We start from the raw sequence: 20,987 nt of genomic DNA on the forward strand, positions 1-20,987 counted from the left end.
CGGTTGATAATATGTGGCGTTTGTCATGACGCTCCACCGGCACACTGTAACCGAGAGTGATTTATTGTCACATCTGGTAATGTTTTTTAAAGCTGCTAGAGGTCAGAGATCTTGCGCCGGCTCGTACACCACATGTGCCAATAACATGTTAAAGTGAAGCTCAGGCCATTTTAAGACAGCATCGTTACCTAGCCAGCCATTCCAGTCAGACACACCTTCTCAGTTTAAAAGCCTTTTAGTTCTTTTGAAGAATCTTATAAATGTGAATTATCTGGCTTTGAACCATTTCATTATTTAATCTTTCATGAATATGTTGAGTAGGGGAATTATGTTCTTATGTAGGGGAATCCCTCAACACATAATGGCCACAGAAATATGGCATTTGTGTAGATTCTAAGGGACGTTTATCCAGGTTTGTGCCTCAGTACCACATTTGGCTTGATATACAGTGGATATAAAAAGTCTACACACCCCTGTTAAGGTTTTGCCAGGTTTTTGTGATGTAAAAGAATGAGACAAAGATAAATCATTTATGCAACCAGGTTTTTATTTTTCATTTTCCCCCCTAAAAGATTTCAGTTTGTTTTTCAATTGAATTGTTCACATTATTGGTCACATTAAAGGTGGAAAAAGTCTCAAAAACCTGGCATATTTTTTGGTGTGTAGACTTTTATATACACTGTAAGAACAATGCACCCTGATATCCACAGAACATGTGGACATTTCTCGAACAACTAAAAGACTTTGAGTAACTACAGTTGTTTTATGTGAGGGATCCATTTAAATTGCAGACATTTTTGAGCATGTATGTTCTTAATTAATCTGCAAAACCACTCCATTTTGGACTGAGTAGAAACGACTTCTGGCATCTACATCAGAGCCTTCTACCAGACACAAAGTGAGTTCAAAATAGGTTTATCATTAACTTTTAAAGTTCAAATATGTTAAGGAGAAGCAGAACTTGCTACTGCAAAATGTCATGCTTAGGGGAGTAGAATGGTAGCATTTACTGATTTATTGAACTATGCAAGCCAGTCGCATGTTCATAAAAATGACACAGGATTACAAAAATAGCATTTGTCTCTTATTATTTAACACATTTTAACATGTTTGGTGTTAAAACACACAGATCATCACAAAAATCTGATTATGTGCAGAGATTAATATGAATTGTAACATTGAAAACAATGGAAGAAATAAACAAACATGAAGTATATTATTTACACTTTCAAATATGGAAACAATGTAAAATAGCAAAATATAGCATGAAACAAACAACATGTCTTCTGAAACTGTGCCTTTTAAGTAATTTGGGAAATGTTCAATTGCTGAGAAAAATTCAGGACATCCATACTCATGCACCCAGGTAGACACCTTTAGTTCTTCTGCAATTTCATTCGTCCCTTACTATTACACTCTATGACCTGTTTTCTATGACCTGTCAGTACTCAGAGGACCTGCTCTGAAACATAAAACATGCAAAAACACGTAAGAACAGACTGTAGTTTCTACACTTTATAAAACCATTAAAGTGCTATCTAATTCAACTCAATACATTTCACACAACTGTGTGCAAAATCAATCAGTACTTAACTGCCCTCATGAAAGTGCATGGCATTGTAAACCTAGAGCTTTATGAAGCCTTCATAAGGGTTTTGTGGTTCTTTTAAACATAGTACATTCAGCTGTACAGTAAAGTTGCAATGTATCTGTTAAAACAAATATTTCAGTCTTTTTGTTATCTTCAACTTTGCAGTCTCTTCTACCCCCCTTTGTACCTGAACATGCTTGTATGGATATGTGTTTATATGAATGTGTCCAATGAAAACCATTGAGTATATCATGAAGGGGAAAGCTTAAGAGTGAAATATTTTATCTGCTTCTATCACACACCCCTTTGCCAGGCTGCCAGAAGCCACATCACCAAATCCAAAGGAGACTTGTCCTGTCCTTGTTTTGATCAGACCCCAGGGCCCCTCAAGACACTGTGGATTGGTAAACTGGCAGGCCCGGTGGGCCAGGGGTTCCTGGAGGCCCATGTGGACCAGCAGGCCCTGGCTTTCCTCTGGGACCAGGAAGCCCTTGCATTCCCTGGAACCCTACCTGGCCCTGAATTCCCGGGGGCCCTATGGGGCCTGGTGTTCCATCCTTACCGATAGTACCCATGTCTCCCTTCTCTCCCTTTTCACCACGAGGGCCTGGTTGACCCAGAGAACCCTTCGCCCCTTTGACACCAACTCCTTTGGTCCCTGTTGGTCCTGGCTCCCCCTGTACTCCCTTAGGCCCGGCAAAGCCCTTCTCTCCCATAGGGCCATGATTCCCTGCTGGGCCTTTGTCTCCTTTGTTTCCAGTTAGGCCAACTGGACCTTTGGCCCCTCCTTCCCCTCTGTTCCCCTTTGGACCTGGAGGGCCAGGCGCACCTGTAATGGGAAGAGCAGTGTGAGAGACCGAATGTGCCAGCAGCAATATAATCACAATCAGTAACGTTAGTCACTGCCAATGAATATCTCAAAGCAAAAATGCCTTTTAGTTACAACACCCAGGAGCACCTCTGCTTTACCTTTCAGAATGGTGAAGTTCTGGATGAGCTGGGTGTGGTGCGTGTCCACTAGCTTCAGTTCCTCTGTAACCATGGACAGGTTCCTGACGTCCATGTCCAGACGGACACTCAGCAACATGTACTGCTGCCTCAGGGTGTCGGCCAGGTGCATCAGCAGCAGCACCGTGTTGTTCAGGTTCAGCAGATCCTCCGTGTGACTGCCCAGCCTCATCTGGCAAGACGTGCTTTCGATGTTGATGTATTTGTACATGCTCTGCACGTGGCTCACCGTGGCATTGATGCTGGATGAGATGGTTTTGATCTCCATCTCGATGGAATCCATGCGGGCATCCAGGGTGACGAACCTCTCACCCGTTCGGTTCTGGTAGTACTTGGAGTGGTAGTGTAGGTCGTGCATGTTCTCCTCATGCTCGTCCATGAAGGAGGTGACGTTGTCCAGCTGCATCTGCAGGTTCATCACCTGCAGGGTGAGGTCGTGCACCATCTCAGAGCTCATGCTGATCCTCTGGTGTGTGATGGAGATGCCGCTCTGGATGCTCCTCACGGTCTGAGTGGTTGCGCTGGAGTTGGACTTCAGACCACTCAACACCCGGCTGTAGTTTTGCCAGTCCGCGGTCATCTTCTGCAGAACTAACATCTCCTCATCGGTCTTCCTCTGCAGCGCATCCATCCACAAGGAGTTGAGGGCCACAGTGGTGTTGACCTGATTCACGGTGGCTTTGAGGTCATACTGATCCTCAGACAGGGTCTTCATACTCTCATCCGTCTCGGTTATGACCGCCTTCCATCCATCCACCTGTTCTAAGTAACGCTCCAGAGACTGGTTGATGAGCCTGATGGACAGGGAGTAGCTCTGCATGTCTCGGGTCATCCTACCACTGGTGGCCTTCAGCGTCTGCTGGGTTTGAGAGGCCTGGTCCAGGATCTGCTCTTGTCCGAGGATCATCTTTTGGAGGTCCTCAAACTCCCTCTTCAGCCTACTGATCTCCTCACTGAAGTGGGCCACGTTGAAACAGTCCGTGCAGTTGCTGGTAGTACTGAGGTCTGGGAAATAGCAGATAGCAATGTTGTTACGAGCTGTTCATGTATAATTTAGCCCAACCCAAATCGGAATTTCCTATGTGTAAATTCTGCTTGACCCAAGTACATGGCAGCTACAGTGCTTACATAAATGATGGACTGATGGAGGTGATGTAGGTTTTTGGTACAGTCATAGACTAAACTCTTTTAGTTATGTCTCTTCAGGGAATTGACACCCCACAACATGCAGACCATGAAGCTTGAAGAACAGATATTTTCTGGCCTAGACATTATACTCAGTCACCCATACAGTTCCACTCATGGGTGACCTATTTTAAACAGAGACATTTGTTTCCAAAATAAATATTTTGGGAATTCACAGAAATGTCAAGTATGCTCTATTAGTCCTTTTTTGTACTTCTGTGTCAGCAACCACATTAGGAGGCCTTGCTTGCACAGCATGTTTTGTCACATGATTCATAATTTTCACTTGCCTTGAATACTTTCCTGAACCTTGGTAATCTTCTTATGATAAAAGGATTCCTCTTCTGATAAGTTGTCGACCTTCCTAAACACTGAGGAGACAAAGAATATTATTATTATACTTTCAAAATAACGAGTTGCCATTGATCTAGTGTTGAGGCAGCTACTCAAATGAAGTTATAAAGTGACCACAACACTATGAACAAGTAGCTTGCTCCATAATGTCTCAACACTCAGAAATACACAATCTGAAATAGAATTAAGATATAATTCTGAACCTTCTTTTACAATAACAACAGCACAGTTAGTTTACCTTACTAATTGTTAGTACAGCTGGTTCCTTCCTGGTTGACTATATTTCCCAAGAGAACAAAAACAATAAGGATTCCTTGCTGCATCAAATTTCAAAAACTTGACTCTAGGGATTAATAACAGTTCATAGTCTGCCATAGACTGCTTGCCCTCACAAATGATTCCATATGACTTTAGCATACCACCTGTTACACTATATTTGGTTCCTGTGACTCAGATTTTACACACACAACATTAGTCGACATTATCACAGTGTAGTGATAATGTCAACTAATTGTAGTGGTTAAAGAGAGGTTGTTTAGGTAAAATTTTCAGTCATAACAATAATTTTTATCCAAACCAACTCATAGTCATGCATGCATACATTCCATATTTGGGTGGAACCAAATCCACCACTCATGTAAAACAGAAGCATGTGCTGCATGGTATGGTGCATGGTATTTTTAAATTCATGTTTTCAGTCTCAATCAATGATTGGGAAGATTAAAGGGGATATTTGTAATTTAAGACATCAAGCATCTAAGGGGCATAGCAGAAACAATGTGTTTATATGACTCAACATTGTATAGATGACAGTTATCTAGCTAACCAGACGACAACGAGCTTGAACGTATAATTGAATTCCCATTTTTATAACATATTTCTTTCCAATGGTATGTCTATAACCAAGCAATCGAAAAGTTTTTGAATATGTCCTAGCATTGGCACCAGAGAGATGTTTTGGTAAATTACTAGCTTGGTTCAATCTTAGCAGCTAACTCGATAACAGTTAACTAGCTTGGCAATCTAGCTTGCGCAATACAATATATAGTTTGAAATTCCCATTTTATAGCCAAAATGTTTTATCATTGCAGACTATTTATCCCAACTTCTTTGGAAATGTTAACACTTCTTTTGTGCAGTACTGCTATAACCTGGGTGCACTGAATGTGTATCTTCTGTCCTGTGTTTCTGGCTACAGTAGGTGAAGGGCGTTGTCCACTGTCAAAACATTGTGGAGCCAGGGATAAGTGGATGCTACACAACACCTAAATATACAAGAGAGTCAGGCTGATGGATAATCTGCTGAGCATGAATATGTCGACAACAACAAACAATTTCTGAAGTACTCCATTACACAGAACATCTTTCTCCAAAACCCTTTGAAATATAATTTGCAATTTCTCTGTTTTTATACAGTGGAAATTAAATTGGCTCCTATAAGCAAGCACAGTTTCAGACATTTCACAATATAACGTTTACAGTGCTCTGTATTGTTTTGCCTCAGTATTGCTATGCTCTGTGTTTATGTGAACTCAAACAGACCCTGCTCCAGCAGATGAAATGCTGTGCCACTGCGGTGTTGGGCTCCCAACCCTCTGTATCAGTGCTCTTAGAATTACATACTGGGAAAGTTCTAGGCTCTTATGAAGAAGAGATTTTTTGTTTTGAATCTCAATAATATTTTGCCCCTAAATGCTAGTAACATCTGTAAGCACTGAAAAAGTCGTCAGTCAGGTAAGACATAGCAAATCACTCCACCCTAGATGGAAATTAAATTGTGCTTTTTTTTTTAACACTGAAACTATGTATACTAGAACTAGCTCTCCCTCTCAGCAGTTATTGTTCATTCTGGAGCACATTGTTAAATCAAGCATGACGAAAGAGAACAAATCCTGATTGGGAAAGAATGCTAGATGATGTGGAGCTTCAAGTCTGTGCACACATCATACCAGCACTTTTTTCTGTATCCTGGGAGCCCTGAAATCATCATTCTATAACAAAAGCACCATATGCTTTGTACAATACAAGGTAGCAACAGACACATAAGCGTCCCTAATATAGATGTGATGTGGACGTTGACCAAGAACACATGGCATAAACACTGGGCGCAGACGGTGGTGTTGTATGGTTACTCACCTACTGAAGCCAGCACTGCCACTGCTATGATGAGGAAGGCAAAGAATCCATAGAGCACCTTCACAGCCAGTTGTAGAGACCGTGTCTGCTGACATTTCACGCAGCCACCTCTGGTTCTTCCTGCAACCAGAAGCATGGAGCTTTAGTCCCTCTTCCATAATACCAGCTGGTTAGGGAGCAGAGGGCAGCGGAAAACCTGTCTTAACCCTGACACTATGTGGCCTGCGCATGGCTAATTACTGGACCAGCGGCTGGTCAACAGAGCCACTGAAGCTGTGTGGAGTTTACATGGCGGTCAGAGAGTGAAAAGAGAGTGACTAAGGGAGGATATCTGAAACAGATGTACAATGCACGCACACAAACAGAGCAGCGATTGCAGATGTGTGCGGACACACCCCAACCCAACCCTCACACACAAAAAACACTGTAACATACCCCAATGTGTACACAATACGCCTTCAATTGGTATTTTCCAGTTATTGATTATGGTTTGGTTACTGTTTATGTTCTATTGTGCGAGCTATAATGCTTTACCCTTACAGATAGTTTCGAGGCCTTATTCTTGCTTGTGTGTGAACACAGCATGTCTGTGTAGGAGAATGTGGGCCATGTTTCTCACCTCTAAAGGAAGGCATGTTTTCTTCCTCCCCAGTAAGGTCCTCTTCTGAAAAGCAGAGATGAAAACTGAATTACTGTTCTAAAGAAATTTGATATCACATTCGAGCTCAGCCCGTTGCAATCATTCATTATTTAGTTTAACTCAGCTTCTCATTAGCCGCCTTGATCTGACAACTTCCACCATGCAGACTTGCATTAGATTTGCCAATGTCCAGATATCAACAAACACATTTGTTACACTATTGTGGGCCAGGATTAGAGGATTGTGAAGTTAACTCGCAGGCATGTCCGTCCTTACCTTTAAAGAGCTGGTTCTCATACCCACAATAGCTTTCTGAAAAACAGACGTAGATATTTGAAATGCACGTTCACAGATTAAGTTCAGTAGTCTGAAACGCAGAGGCATCTTTGGGGAACCACTAACACCTATGATTAACACACCCGCAAATCACGGAATACATGAAAATATGCAGCAAACACCCTTCCGTCAGTTCTAGCGAACATTTTTACTCAGGGCTAAATATGGGTGTAAGGTCATGCTTGGCCACCATTTCATAGAAACGTGATTATGGAAATTGGAAACAAGATTGTTTATCTAGTGTTTATCTATGTTTCCAACCGATATATCGTTCGCTTAAGAAAGGTAGGCTGAAATTAATATGTGCCAGCTGTCAGATAAGGGCCCCCATAGCAGCACAAAATCAAACATTACTGAGGCCGATAACATGTGTTGATAGCTGGGCTGGCTGTAGCGACGTCCAACAGTTTCAGGTCAGTGTGGTGGAGGAGCCGGGGGGGGGGGCAAGGCACACTGATGCTGAAGACAAGGTTCATGGTTTAAAAGGCTTCTTGCTGGGAACAAATAAATTAGTAATGCATACGTAATAGAAGCATATAAGTACAAATGACCTATGATTGATTATTGGCAAACGTGAACATCACCAGGTGGAAGTGAACTTCTGTCAAAAACCGTCCAGACCCGGTCTAAATTGAAGGCAAATTGAGGGCCCAACGGCTCTCATATTTTCCCACCGCCTCCGGTAAGTATTTTTGTCATAAGTAGTCCATCATAATTGAATTTGAGCTTTGTCTACAGCTCTCTCACTTAGGTACAAAAGCCGCAAAAACAACTTGTTTTTTGGAGTCTATGCAGTCTTTTCCATCACACTCTTTTTTTCCTTAATATTAAATACAGCTGATGATGCTGTATTTTTCCAGCTCTGAAAACCTCACCTCTTCGTGGCTCTGTGCAGGGGGAGAGGAGTACAGTGAACTCTGAGGTAAGGGTGTTTATGTGCACTGCCTGCTGGAGCAGCTGAAATCAGGCTGGTTTGAAGGCCACGGTTGAGGCTAAAATGCTGAGATGTGCGGAGCAGTGGAAGGGAAAGGCGTCTGGAATGGGCCCAGCTTCCCACCGCAGGTTTCAGATTTTACACTGCCGCTCAGCCATACAGGTGGCTCCCAACTAACCTGGACCTGCGCTGCCCTGCGCCGCACTCCCAGCTCTGCCAATGAAGGAAAGGAGTGGGTTGCCCTGGCCCCCGTTGTTTAAAACCATGCATTACTCTCCTCGGAAAACATGCCTCCAATGTCAATAAGGAACTCTAGCTTTCCAACTTACACAGAGACCAGACCACCGCCTGCCTGCAAGGCCACAGCAGCACCAGCACGATCACCATAAGTGTTTTTAAGATAGAACCCGGCACAGACCCAGGTGAGGGCTGTACGGTCAATGGTCATTAGAACTGAAATGCTTTGAAGTGATATACACACATGGGTTGTGAGTGTATGCAGAGCCAATATGAGCACAGGTGCTTTAGAAGGAAAGGGCAAAGAAAATGTTCACCACATTCTAATGGACATGAGTGAATTGTTTTTATTCATCAAAAAGCTTGGTGAATGAAATGTTGTATCTGTTGGAAAAGAACATTTCTGTGTGGTACGTCCAGCAGATTTTCTTGAAATAATTTGTACTTGCCAAGCCAATCTATGGACCCGATTTTCAGGAAAGGGGCATTTCTATTCTATATTACATGTCCAACAGGTATAGTTAACTGATTTTATTGATTTACGATGTCTGCAAATCTGGCAATGTCAAGCTAAGAGCTCAAGCACCCACTTTAAAGGTGCCTGGTTAAAACATTAAGTTTACACTGCGAATAGAATCCCCATTACTTATTATTAGCTGTAATAACAGATCATTCGGACTGTGAATTTGATAAGTATATATAAACAGGAGGATCCATGTAGCCCTCTGCCCACTATACTACATGGGGAAAGGTACACGTGGACTGTGTAATGATGGTCTAATGACGGAAAGGAACGGTAGTCACTACTGACCCATATCTAGAAATATTACGGCTGTGTAACACTGTCACATGAGGCCTTCCATTGTTAGACGACAGTGAAACTACGCACCCAGGTTTTGCATCGCGTGGCCAAATGTTTCTTTTCACCGACCCATTTGTTTCCGCATAATACATAATGCCACTGCGTGCTTCTAAACACAGTGGGCAAAGAGGTTTTTCGTTTGCAGTATGAAGTCTGCCCGCTCACCTTTGATGTTTTTGTTATGTTTATTTTTACTTTGGGGCACACTGAGCAGCAACATGAGCAGTCAACTCCCTGCAAGTTTCACATATATTCAAAATATTGACCAGGAAAGATTCAATACTGTTTGGATTGAAAAAGCTCTAGAACAAGTTAAGGCTCAACAGCTTAAGTTGTCCTGTCCCCGAACAGATGCCACCAGTAATTAATCCTCCAAACAAACAAGACCCAGAATGATAGCTAATTCTATACTACACTGTGTGAAATGCCCCCTTGATTGGAGTTGTCATAAAAGCTTTAAAAATAAATACCTAAAACCCCAAATTGAAAACAGAGTCACAAGATGGGGTGGCTCCAAACCAAAGGGGCCTCAACCGCAACTAATAAAGACAAGTGTCTGCCCAAGCCCCCGTTGATTTCCAACTGTTTTAGACACACAAGGGAAAGCGTGGCTTATTTCAAAGCAATGAAATGCACGGAATGTGTTGATCCAAATGGTCTTGCTCAGAGTGATCTCAAGCACCCCTTTACTGTGGTTCCACTGTTAGAGTGAGAAAGTTGAAATAATACCATAAACATGCAGTTATTTTCTCAAGGAAAACACTTTGGACATAATTATTATAGAAACTGATAATACTGTCATGATCGGACCTGGTTGCCCTGCTACATCACCGTAGCAACACACTGGTGTAGTTCAAGCTTCATCAAGCTGACTTGTATGCTGGGGGTGTGTGGGACTTGCCTCTGGATTAAAGCTGTGTTGGTTCCGGCTGGTCCCTGGATGAGACCAGATACTTTGTCTGTGATGAAAAGCCAGTAAGGTGGGCTGTGTAACTTTTTTTTTAATAATAACTTTACTGCTAATTATATGTAGTCAGGGATGTTTGTATATTTAGTCTATATTAGAGCATTAGCTAAACAAATTAAAAAGTACATTTACACACTAAATGTTGTTCTTTCTGTTCTCAGTATGTGTTTCTGTTCATTTGTTGTGTTTTATTTGTATCGCTTTGTTTAAAATGTATGTTTTATCATTTTCAATAGATGCCCATGATGAATTTCCCAAATCTGGAAGTGTTCTGGGAAGTGTTGTTCCTGATGTATGTTACTCTGTGCCAACTAGACCTGGTAAGGTGCCTTTTTCTTATTAAGAATGTGGCTGACTGCATGTTTAGCAGCCAGGCGTCAAAAGGCTCCAAACTAGAGTTGAGACCTCCTACCTGTGTGTTCTCTGGTAAATACTTTACCACAGGATAACACCATCCAAAACTAAAGCCACATGTTCCTGCTCCCCACTGTCATCAGAGAGTAGGCTACTCATATTTCTCAGATTTTTCAGGGACCAGCAAGAGTATTTTATTGTGCAATGTTAACAAAACTTGGTATTAAAAAGTTATCCTTTCAATAGGACTCATATAAAATCCTTTAAGCAAAGCTACACGCAAATGTGTGGCTACTCAAAAAACGGAGCTTTTGAAACATGGAGCCTTAATAGCAAAGGGGTTAACGTCACACATCCAAGATCAACAATCCAACGTTTTCTCTGGATCCTGAGAGGTACTGGGCTTAAAAATCAAGCTGTCTGCACATTTGTTTGCAACCGGTGCACTTTCCTGCCTCTTACATACTACATCATATTCTAGTCCGAATTCTAATAACGCATTAACAGGCATCAAAATAGTTACCTTTCATTGCGATTCTTCAAAGTAGCAGTGGCGGGGATGTGAAAAAGTTGTTGCCGGACGGCAGTCTCTTACTCTCCCAGTCCTTCCTGCAGTACAGTCTACTCCTGGACAAGTAACAGTAGTAAACGGTTTCTAAATTCCACATATAACCTCATCCATAGGCAATAGGTCCTTCTTGTAAATGGTTTAAGGATGTCCAGAGCACCGAGCAGGAGACAGGACTTGGACCCGAATCAAGTAGAGTCTGACTTCTACCGGCAGTCCATAGGCTCTCTCCCCAGCAACATCTGCACTTGTACCGCAGCTCACACACATAAAACTGGTCAGTTCTATTCATGCGTAGAGAGTACCCGGCTATATGCTACAGTGAATCTGCTAACGGCGGCTGCTCGTCTATAACATCCTCCCTCTCTCCCTAAGAGCCAGGCGAAACTGATACCTTGGACAGTAACCATGCGCAGCTTGGGGAAACATTACTTCGAGAGAGCGAACGGAAGGGAGGGAGAGATGGGAGGGAAAGGGAGAGAAAAAATAAGAGGGATGGACAGACTGTCAGTTGAGCTACTTCTGCTAATTGCTAACAAATGTTTGAGCGTGGAGAAATGAGCACCTTTACAGTCTAATGTCTGCCCGTGTCCGGATTGTCCAGGCTTACCTCAAGTAATTTCAGAAAACATTGTAATTGGAGGGTTATAGACCACTTCACAAGACAAAAATCAGCGTAATTACCTTATAACAATTACACACCACCAACAATGTGTCAAACAGTGCTTATAAATTAGGCTGTCAGATTTATCACAGCAAATTGGATTTGATGACTTACATACAAAGCACTAATCTATTTATCTTAATTAAGATTTGTATGAATGAAATCACATTGATTAAGACATTTGTATGAATGAAATCACAAACATCAGTCCATTCACCATTGCAACAACATTGGAAATTATTTTGGAATGTGAAGCGCAGTATCCTAATGAACAACAAATAAGATGAATCTTTAATGTCCCTTAGTAATACATTACTCTAGCTATGATATCATAATGCTGTAATGTTAGCTGGCTGAATTCTTGCACCAGACAAGAGGAAGCAAAGATGCCTCTCTGGGAAATATATGGACACTAGTTACATCAACAGGCATCAAGACAGGGATGACTGGGGATGTTCAGAAAGGATTTGGACAGGAAAAACCTTATCCAATCACTGAACAGTTTTTACTTTATTACTCCACCTGAAAAAGAGCACTTTCCTCTAACCTCTGAATGAACTTTTCGCTTGGTTTCTGTCCTCCTAGTACCCCAGGGTCCATCCAGAGATTATTATCTAATTGCTCTATATGGTGTCCATTTACAAATTCCGACCAAAAAAACTTAATTTAGTTAGTCCCCTCTGATCCATCCTCAACAAAATGTAGTCATTGTCTTAGTCTTCTTCATTTATGGCTTATGTTACTGGGCGAAATGTTGTGTTCCTGGATGGGAACTCTAACAGCCAGTAAATCAATGGATGGATAAACATTTCAAGATGCTCCAAGAATCCTTCTTTTGAAAAGGTCTCTGACAGCAATTTGTTTTTTAAGAAATGGGACACAGCTTGATTCTATAAAGATTCCATCTGGAGTCGCATGACATGAGTTGGTTGCACTAGAGCGTAGCGCCTGTTTTCTTTGCCAAAACAACCTAAACTACCCGTTTTATATCACACTTTTTGCAGCAAGTATATTTTTTCTGAATTCCTAACGGAAAAGGATTAGACTTTTGAATAGATCTTCATGCTTAAGTAAGCTCCTTAACATTTTACAAAAATGATTGTACGTGTGAAGAGTCTCAAATCCTACAGGTAGGAAGTCTTCTTTTGTTCTCTTGTCCGTAATGTTTACACCTGAATTGACTACTTTATGGTAAATGCCAAACTCTTCTCTTTCTAGGATTGTAAGTAGCATGAATTCGTAATCTCGGATCACCGCCCACTTTTTTCTCCCTAAGGCTTGATGACATTTTGCTAAATGACATGAAAACGTAATCCTAGTAACAATACACAGTACATACAGTACATACATACAGTGCCCTCCATGATTATTGACACTCTTGGTAAAATGTTGCACAAAAGCTACAATGTCCTGTTTTTATTTTACACTGTTTTTAGAAATCCTTCATTGAATTGAGAGAAACGGTTTAAAGAAAAACCAAATTCTTCACCATGTCTCCAAAACTGGGTTGTTGTTTACCTTCCAGCAGGACAATGATTCAAAGCATTCCCACAAATCCAGACAGAATGGCACACTGACCGCAATCAAGCTTTTGCAACCCTTTTGAAAACCTGTGGGTTGAGCTACAGAGGTGAGCCCAAAGAAAAGCACCAAGAACTGTAGGATCTGGAAAAAGTGGTCTCAGATCCATTGTTATTTGTTCTCCTACCTCATCAAACATTGCAGGAGAAGACTCAGTTTTGCAAGCAATGGGAGGTTACATGTTTTCTAGGTGTTGCCAATAATCATGACAATGTTTAAAACATATCTAGTTACATTTGTTGTTCGAAGAGGCCATTCTCTTTGAACAACTTTATCTCAAATAATGGAAGATTAACAACAACTAACTTTTAATAACCTTTTTTCTAACCGTGTGCCAATAATTATTGAGGGCACTGTACTAAGCATATGATGTTTGTGATGCACACATTTGTGATTGCCTTAATCAACATAGCGGCCATTGAAACAATGTGTGTACCTTCAATTGGCAAGAGGTGACTTGCTCTGAAAAGTTGTTTTTCCTTGAGCTGAGACTATGCCATTTGTCTGCCTTACAAAATAAAATCTATAGAAAATGTTGTAGGTGTAATCTGCTCGAGACCAACCCAACCCATGCATTGCTATTGGACATACTGGCTGCTTTCCAGCAGACATTTTCGAAGCACCACCCACTGGAAAAACTTGAGCTCTGATGTAACTCTTAAGCCTGCAATGGTGCAGCCTACCACTTGAGGGAGCCAGCATTATGCTTATTCAACAGAGAAGCGAGAGTTGCTAGAAATGTTGTTGAGTTATTTTGCATTTAACTTCAAATTTCAAAGTATTTGCATAACAATACAATTGAACTTTGTATAGTGAGCAGCTGTTGTGATTCCCAGCCGCAGTTTATCACTGTGGGAGAGTTAGTGTGTGTCCTGCATGGCTCCACAGATCTCTGTGACCTTGACAGGTCACATATACTGAGGAAAAGGATAGGAGGGAGGTATGGAGGGAGGGAGGGGGAGGGCCAGACAATGGGTGAACACTCTGGCACGGCCTACTCTGCCTTGGCCTGCTTGATTTCAGCACATAGACTGGGAGGGAGGAGACATGTCTGCCTGCCTAAACACAACCACAACAGCATCTCTCAAACAGATCAGATATCCTCACAAATCAGCTTTGTGATTGTCTGAATGTGGATGGCAGTGGTCATAAGAAATGTCTAGGTACTTTGCAAAACCAAACACTATGCCATAATGATATACTACGATGTAATATTTAAGTTTGTTTATGAGCTAAGATGAATTCACTTTATGCTTAAAACTGTTGTGTCTGGTTCATTTGGACACAAATGATAAAAACACATTTTTCATTGCATGACAATGCCACTAACTAGAGAGAATCAATATAAAACAGAACCAACTGAGGTCTTGTTGCTAAGAAACTCCAGCTGTAATGTCCTGCACAACTGAACTTTCACATTTACGCTTATTGGAAACCACAAATCAGCTTTGCACACTGCTGACTCTGTGCCAAAGTATGAATGTGTACGTAAAGTAAATATCACCTTAGACATTCACCGTTAGCGTCCAGACCTTGTTATTCTCTGTGTGTTTTGGATGGGATGCAGCCAGGAATCTACTGTTTACATTTCCTCATTTTAGATCATTTTTATTCTGAATGTACATGGTCGCACAGCATCATAACCAACTAACCGCAAAGTTTCTTACCCATATTTGAGAATGTTTTCTAATGTTACATGTACTATTTCCCCGGCATTTCTTGGGTAACATGAATCTCTCTGCTGTATGTTCCAGGTATTGGTTATTCAAAGTATTTGAGGTGGAAAACACAGTTTTGGTAATGACAGCATAAATGTGTTTTACATAAAATAGTATGAAAACTGGTATTTTGATACGTGGCTAAAACTGTGAAATTCAGACAGTGAATGCTTTAGTTAATCCAAAAATGTACACCGCTGAAAATACTTGTTAATAACCTAATGAGGCTCTTAAGGGAATGTTCTCTAAAGTTGTAGGAATATTTCTTGTTAGCTGAGGTAGAGCTCTTCTTGGCAAAAAAAACTATTAGGCCATGAAGTAATAGTTTTTAATCTGCAGGCTTTAGTAAAAACAAAGGTTTGTGACCTGTTAGATTTAGTACGTTCCCACTCAGTAACTGGGTGAGGTCATTATAATTAGGATGGGACTCATTTTGCATGATCCTTGGGGGTGTGTGAGTTTGTGTGTGTGTGTGTGTGTGTGTATGTCAATGCAAGGCAGAGCCTATTCAGAGTCAGGGGAGTGATGGTATACGGATTAATCATCTTTAAAACACTTTCTCCTGTATGTCTAAACCTTGTTTACTGACCAACACAGCCTGCACAATATTCCCTCCACAGTATTTGCTTGGTTTCCTAGGGAGCCAGCGAAAGGCGGGAGCATAGTGACGGACAGTGCAACACTGCCCACTCCTGGCTGCTTCAAACTCAGCTCTGAGCTGTGACAGGGAATTCGACAGCTTCTGGAAAAGTCTAATGCCACAGGGCATTCTATGGGAGTGAATCACAGTGTCAACATCACAGCTAGTTCCTGTATAAATACCTAGCGGCAGACAGACCCACTGCGCTTCATCCGCTCTGAAGAGGCACGATCTACAGGGAGGTAAGTGGTCCTTGACTGCCTGGCAGGCTGGGAGGAAAATGCCTAGATTTTATTCTTGTTTTCAGGGTACCAGTCCTGTTCATCGATGCCTTTTGCTGCACTAGGGTTATTCTTCAAATGCTTTATTTTACTTCAGAATTTATACTGGGTCTGAAGCTATTATTATATCATGTGCCGATTATAATTATCAAGAGTTTTTAACTCTTTATCTTGCAGAAATGTTGCACAATGATGGGACTGTTGTTCCTGATTCTTAGTCTTGGGTGACCTTTAATATCATCACTGTAGCATCTGCCTGGAAATGATCCAGATATATAATGTGTATATAAGTCCACAAGCTTTATTTAATGCAATATTACAAAGATTGTACAAAAGCGTATAATTCAACTCAACATATTTTTGTGTAAAGCACAAATAATTTCTGAGTTGGAGTTGATATTGAGTGGATTTTCTAGCTGCGCAGGCAAGTTTCAGGGAGATGGACAGTGCAGAGAGTAATCAAGTCCAGGATGCTGCTGTTCTCTGACCTCATGTTTATCCATATAAGGAGTGTATTAGAATGTGCAAATCTCTTCTAAATACAGAGCTCAGTCCATCTGAATGATAGAGCAGGGTTATGTGTTCTACAGTACTCTTAGTTCTGTAAATAGTTATATTATTTCCTGCAAGTACTGCAAGTACTATCAGATCTATTTAAATCAGAAGTTGTTAACACTTGTTATTGTCCGATTCTAAATCAATTTGTCGGAGGAATCTTTTCTCCCATTCCACTGAAAAAACGTTGAAAAAGACCCTCTTAAGAAGCCAAAGCAGATGTTCAAGTGGACCGCAGAGAACATTCTCTGCAGAAACCTTCTGGAATCTGGCATATTGTTAGCATGACAAATTCAATGGGACTGTTTGTTATGTAACCATTTTTTATGGGAGCCTGACTATATGAAAAGCTACCTAGTTTGAGCAATGTTTTTCTCTTAATCAATCCAGGTCAGTAGAATGTGAGTGCTCTGAGTGAAAAGAAATTAGTCCTCTGAGTGAAAAGATAAATATTACTTTTCTTAAGACAATCCTTTGAGACCTGTGAAACAAATTAGGCTATTAGCAGTCTTTTGACTAAAATGTGTCAGCGTTATGACCTTGCTCTGTCAGTGGTAAGGTATTTCCATCATTGGTGACATTTTTGACCTGGTTCCAACATTTATGTTCTATAAATGAAGACTTTCTTCATATAGTCAATTATTCAGTGCTTTTTGTAAATTGCATAGTTAAGTGTTGAATACAGGGGATTGTAGGAGTGCCTGGAATAATTAGGTTAGTGGACAATGATCAATGTTTAAAAAAAAACCAACAAGAGAGGAATGTACACAGATTAATCTGTCAGATAAATGTTTTCTTATCCTCACTTGAATGTCAACAGAGATTATCTCTATATAGTGTCTATACTATCAGTATAGTATAGACACTACATAAAGATGTAACCAAAAACAAAATAGTAGAAAATATGACAAAGGTATATGATCAACACCAGTGTTTCCTAAAAATCAGATCAGGATGCAATAAGCAACAAACACCAGTTTTCCATTATGCTGCGTCAGACTGTCAGCTGTAAATGTTATGCTGGGTCACACTGTCAGCTGTAAATGTTATGCTGCGTCAGACTGTCAGCTGTTAAATGTTATGCTGGGCCATACCTATGCCATAGTTAGATGCACAACATCACCCTAGTGGCTATCGTCAGAACAACAGCACCAAGGATTAAATGTAGTCATAAAGTGATAAAGCGTAATGATTAAATTCCATATATACCCTGAGCCTAAAGTAGCTCCCATAGACCTTTCCCCTCTCTATTTGATATAGCTTTGTGAGTGATGACGCATTGTATCTGTTCTTCTGATTCGTACCCCGTCAGTCTCTTGGCATCTGAGAAACAGTGATGATGGCAGTCTTCGGGTCACTGGTGGGCCTTGTTCTGCTTCTGACATCTACTGAGAGTTTGCTGCCTCCATCCAAGGAAGATCTCAGTCGTAAGTCATCAGAAAATGTTTCAGAATGACAATCATCAAATGTGTCTGGATACTTATGCGTCTGGGTACAATAATTTATTTTCTGTCAGCATTGAATCCATTAGTCACTGACAAGATGTATTTTAAACAAATGTTCATTTTGGCAGAGATTTCTCTGCTGGGGGAGAAATACATTGACAAGCAGATCGAAAATGCTATCAACGGGGTGAAAGAAATGAAGACTTTGATGGAGAAGTCTGGAGAGGACCATAAGAGATTCCTGAGTGCCCTGGAGAAAACTAAACAGCAAAAAGAGGTACAGTTTGGACATAAGTTAGATGACACTGTAAATGTTGTGTTCGCTCGTGTGATCATTTACAGTGAGCGTGTTGCTGTGTTCGTTTATCAGGATGCACTGAAGGCTGCTCAGGAGAAGGAGAAGACACTCAGCGAGGAGCAGGAGGTGTGTAACGGTACCATGCTGTCTCTGTGGGAAGAGTGCAAGCCCTGCCTGAAGAATACCTGCATCAAGTACTACTCCAAGACCTGCAGCAGTGGTGCTGCACTGGTCGGCCGACAGGTACCTCCTCAAATACACACATCTCTCCACATTTTCTTTCCCCGTGCTGTGGCCCGGCTTAGCCACCAGCCACCTGTACCACAGACTTATTTTGCGTGTCCTGTCCCTACATGTTGTGTACCACTAGCAGCTCCATTATACCATTCCAAGCACATTTCTGAGTATGGGCATACAGATAAATATTAATATTTAGCTATTATATAGTGGATCATTTCAAATGCAATAGATGTACGAACTGTCTGCTTGGAACTGTTTCTGTTTTAGCTGGAAGAGGTTCTGAACAGGACTTCTCCCTTTTCCATCTGGATCAACGGGGAGAAAATGGAGGTCCTTGAGCGGGAGGACCAAGAGCAGAGCCAGAGGTTCCAGAACCTGGAGGAGCACTACTCTGACGTGGTCGATGTTGTGGACAGCATGTTCTTGGACAGCATGAAGGTGTTTGACCGGATGCGCTCCCTCAGCCCTCCCGTGATCTTCAGCCCCTTCCGCATGCCAGGCTTCTGGGGTCAAAGTGAGAGGGCAGAGGCTGGCCAGCTGCACTCCCGTATAGTCCGGTCACCCCTGCAGGACCCACACTTCCACGGTTTCCATGACATGTTTGTTCCCATGATGGACATGGCCCGGAATATCTTTGGCTCCATGGGGCCTGTCATGAATGGAGACGATAACTTTGACATAAACCCATCAGAAGGTATTCCTCGTCGTAAATTAACAGCTATTATTCCATATTATAATAAGGTATTAACAAGAATATACAATGACCATGGGCTGTATTTTTTCCAGATGGGAGTGTGAATGAGGATGTTGTTGTGACAAAGCCTTCTGGTATGACCTGCAGAGAGATACGCCGCAATTCTGCAGGCTGCATTAAATTGCGTGGCGAATGTGAAAAATGTGTCGCAATTCAGAATATTGGTAAGCCCATGTTTTTGCACAATACGGCACATATTCACATAACCTTCAGATGGGGAATTCAGGTCATAACAAGTCTAAACATAGGAAAGCAAGATTATTATTGGCACAGACTGATCTCAGGTAGTAGCATTTATCTTGCAGCATGCACTGACTTGTAAACCCAGACGTTGAATCCTCTACGATACCACAGAGCTATGACTTGGCTGAGTCACTATGACAAGGTGATAACTTCGCAGCTGCTGGCACGAGACTGCCTGACTAACCCAGCTCTTTGCTCCAGCCAAATGCTAGGAGATACCCACAGACATTTGTATTACAAGGTGCTGTTCTTCTTCAGACTGCTCGGGAAAGAAGCCTCTATCTGGTCCTCTGAAGAAGGAGCTGGAGCAGGCCCTGGCCATGGCTGAAAGGTTCACCGAGGAGTACACTACGCAGCTGAGGAGGTTCGAGGAGCAGATGGCAAACACCTCCAGCCTTCTAGACCTATTCAGTAAGCAGTTCGGCTGGGTGTCTGCCCTGGCGAACAACACTGACACCAAGGATGGAATCTTCCAGATCAAAACGGTTTGAATCCCTTGTCCGCATTGGTTTTATTATTACCAACAGTATGTAACAACCTTCAGTGGCACCCATCTCTTTGTATGTTGACTTGTCTTGATCCTATCCCAAGGTCATATCCAGGGACACACAAGACCCTGAGAATCCAGGGGACACCAATGTGTCTGTTCAGCTGTTCGACAACCCACCCATGACCTTCAGCGTGCCTGGAGACATCCCCTGGAATGACCCCAAATTCTCAGAAGTGGTGGCACAGGAGGCCCTGGACCGCTACAAAGAGACCACTGTGTGAGTTCTGCAAATATGGACCAGACAAAATAGGCTTACTCTAATGCACCTTGAAACAATTACTAAAACTAATTCTGGATTTCTACTTCATTCCCTTTCCAGAGTGGTGAAGTAGTCATCGGAGGTCACGCCATCATGCATCGCTAGTCAAAGCAAAATGTCCAGGATGTCAACTGTAAGAGACCAGAAGAGAAACCTATATCATCATCATTGTTGATTCCCACTGAATTATTTTATATGTTCTGTGAGTTTATCCTGCTGTAAAAACCTAACTATAAATGACGCACCAAGTCCTTGTCTTGAGAAGAAATATAATACTGTTAGAGAAAACCTGCTCACCGCTCATGGTTCCTTTTATATTCAGTGCTATTCTGCACAGCAACTTACTACTTAGCAATACAGAAAAATAAATGACATGATTAAAAACTACTCAGCTGAATCAGTTTATTTACCTGCCCAAGTTCTATGAGAAATGTTACACCAGGAAAGACATTATCTTGGACATTGGAGTGGAATTCATAAACGATTACCGCTAAGTGTTAAAATATAGTCATACACGCATGTTTGCAAGTTCTTTCTTATGACTGCTTGAGTAACAACACAAAAAATGACAATCAGAAAAAAAGCAG

General features: G+C 41.6%; 2 protein-coding genes and 1 long non-coding RNA gene across 3 annotated transcripts; 2 read left to right on the forward strand and 1 right to left on the reverse strand.

The window, feature by feature from the left end:
• Positions 1 to 566: 566 nt before the first annotated feature.
• On the reverse strand, positions 567 to 11,618 carry scara3 (scavenger receptor class A, member 3). The gene is made up of 7 exons (XM_010882572.3): positions 11,128 to 11,618; positions 7,191 to 7,226; positions 6,894 to 6,938; positions 6,275 to 6,394; positions 4,075 to 4,155; positions 2,561 to 3,604; positions 567 to 2,420 (listed from the first exon to the last, which is right to left on the reverse strand). The coding sequence occupies exons 1-7, from the start codon at positions 11,132 to 11,134 to the stop codon at positions 1,978 to 1,980; spliced, it is 1,776 nt and encodes a 591-aa protein (XP_010880874.2). The 5' UTR covers positions 11,135 to 11,618; the 3' UTR covers positions 567 to 1,977.
• LOC109616858 lies at positions 9,298 to 14,034 on the forward strand. Its single transcript, XR_002198140.2, has 3 exons — positions 9,298 to 10,263; positions 10,487 to 10,570; positions 13,362 to 14,034. It is a non-coding gene; the product is annotated as an uncharacterized LOC109616858 (long non-coding RNA).
• Positions 14,035 to 15,883: 1,849 nt separating this feature from the next.
• On the forward strand, positions 15,884 to 20,787 carry clu (clusterin). Its single transcript, XM_010882573.5, has 9 exons — positions 15,884 to 16,017; positions 17,924 to 18,038; positions 18,185 to 18,333; positions 18,427 to 18,597; positions 18,862 to 19,288; positions 19,381 to 19,512; positions 19,850 to 20,076; positions 20,183 to 20,358; positions 20,461 to 20,787. The coding sequence occupies exons 2-9, from the start codon at positions 17,948 to 17,950 to the stop codon at positions 20,471 to 20,473; spliced, it is 1,386 nt and encodes a 461-aa protein (XP_010880875.2). The 5' UTR covers positions 15,884 to 16,017; positions 17,924 to 17,947; the 3' UTR covers positions 20,474 to 20,787.
• Positions 20,788 to 20,987: the final 200 nt, after the last annotated feature.

Source organism: Esox lucius, chromosome 18 (genome assembly GCF_011004845.1).
Source record: "Esox lucius isolate fEsoLuc1 chromosome 18, fEsoLuc1.pri, whole genome shotgun sequence".
NCBI classification, from domain to species: Eukaryota; Metazoa; Chordata; class Actinopteri; order Esociformes; family Esocidae; genus Esox; species Esox lucius.

Bases quoted from the DNA above. Each gene is read 5' to 3' on its own strand.
- scara3 (XM_010882572.3), bottom strand. The intron at 6,939-7,190 runs GTAAGGACGGAC...TCTGCTTTTCAG, and splicing joins TGAGAACCAGCTCTTTAAAG to AAGAGGACCTTACTGGGGAG. The intron at 4,156-6,274 runs GTGAGTAACCAT...TTGTCTCCTCAG, and splicing joins GGCAGTGCTGGCTTCAGTAG to TGTTTAGGAAGGTCGACAAC.
- clu (XM_010882573.5), top strand. From the start codon at position 17,948: ATGATGGCAGTCTTCGGGTCACTGGTGGGCCTTGTTCTGCTTCTGACA. The intron at 18,598-18,861 runs GTACCTCCTCAA...TTTCTGTTTTAG, and splicing joins CTGCACTGGTCGGCCGACAG to CTGGAAGAGGTTCTGAACAG. The intron at 19,289-19,380 runs GTATTCCTCGTC...TATTTTTTCCAG, and splicing joins TGACATAAACCCATCAGAAG to ATGGGAGTGTGAATGAGGAT.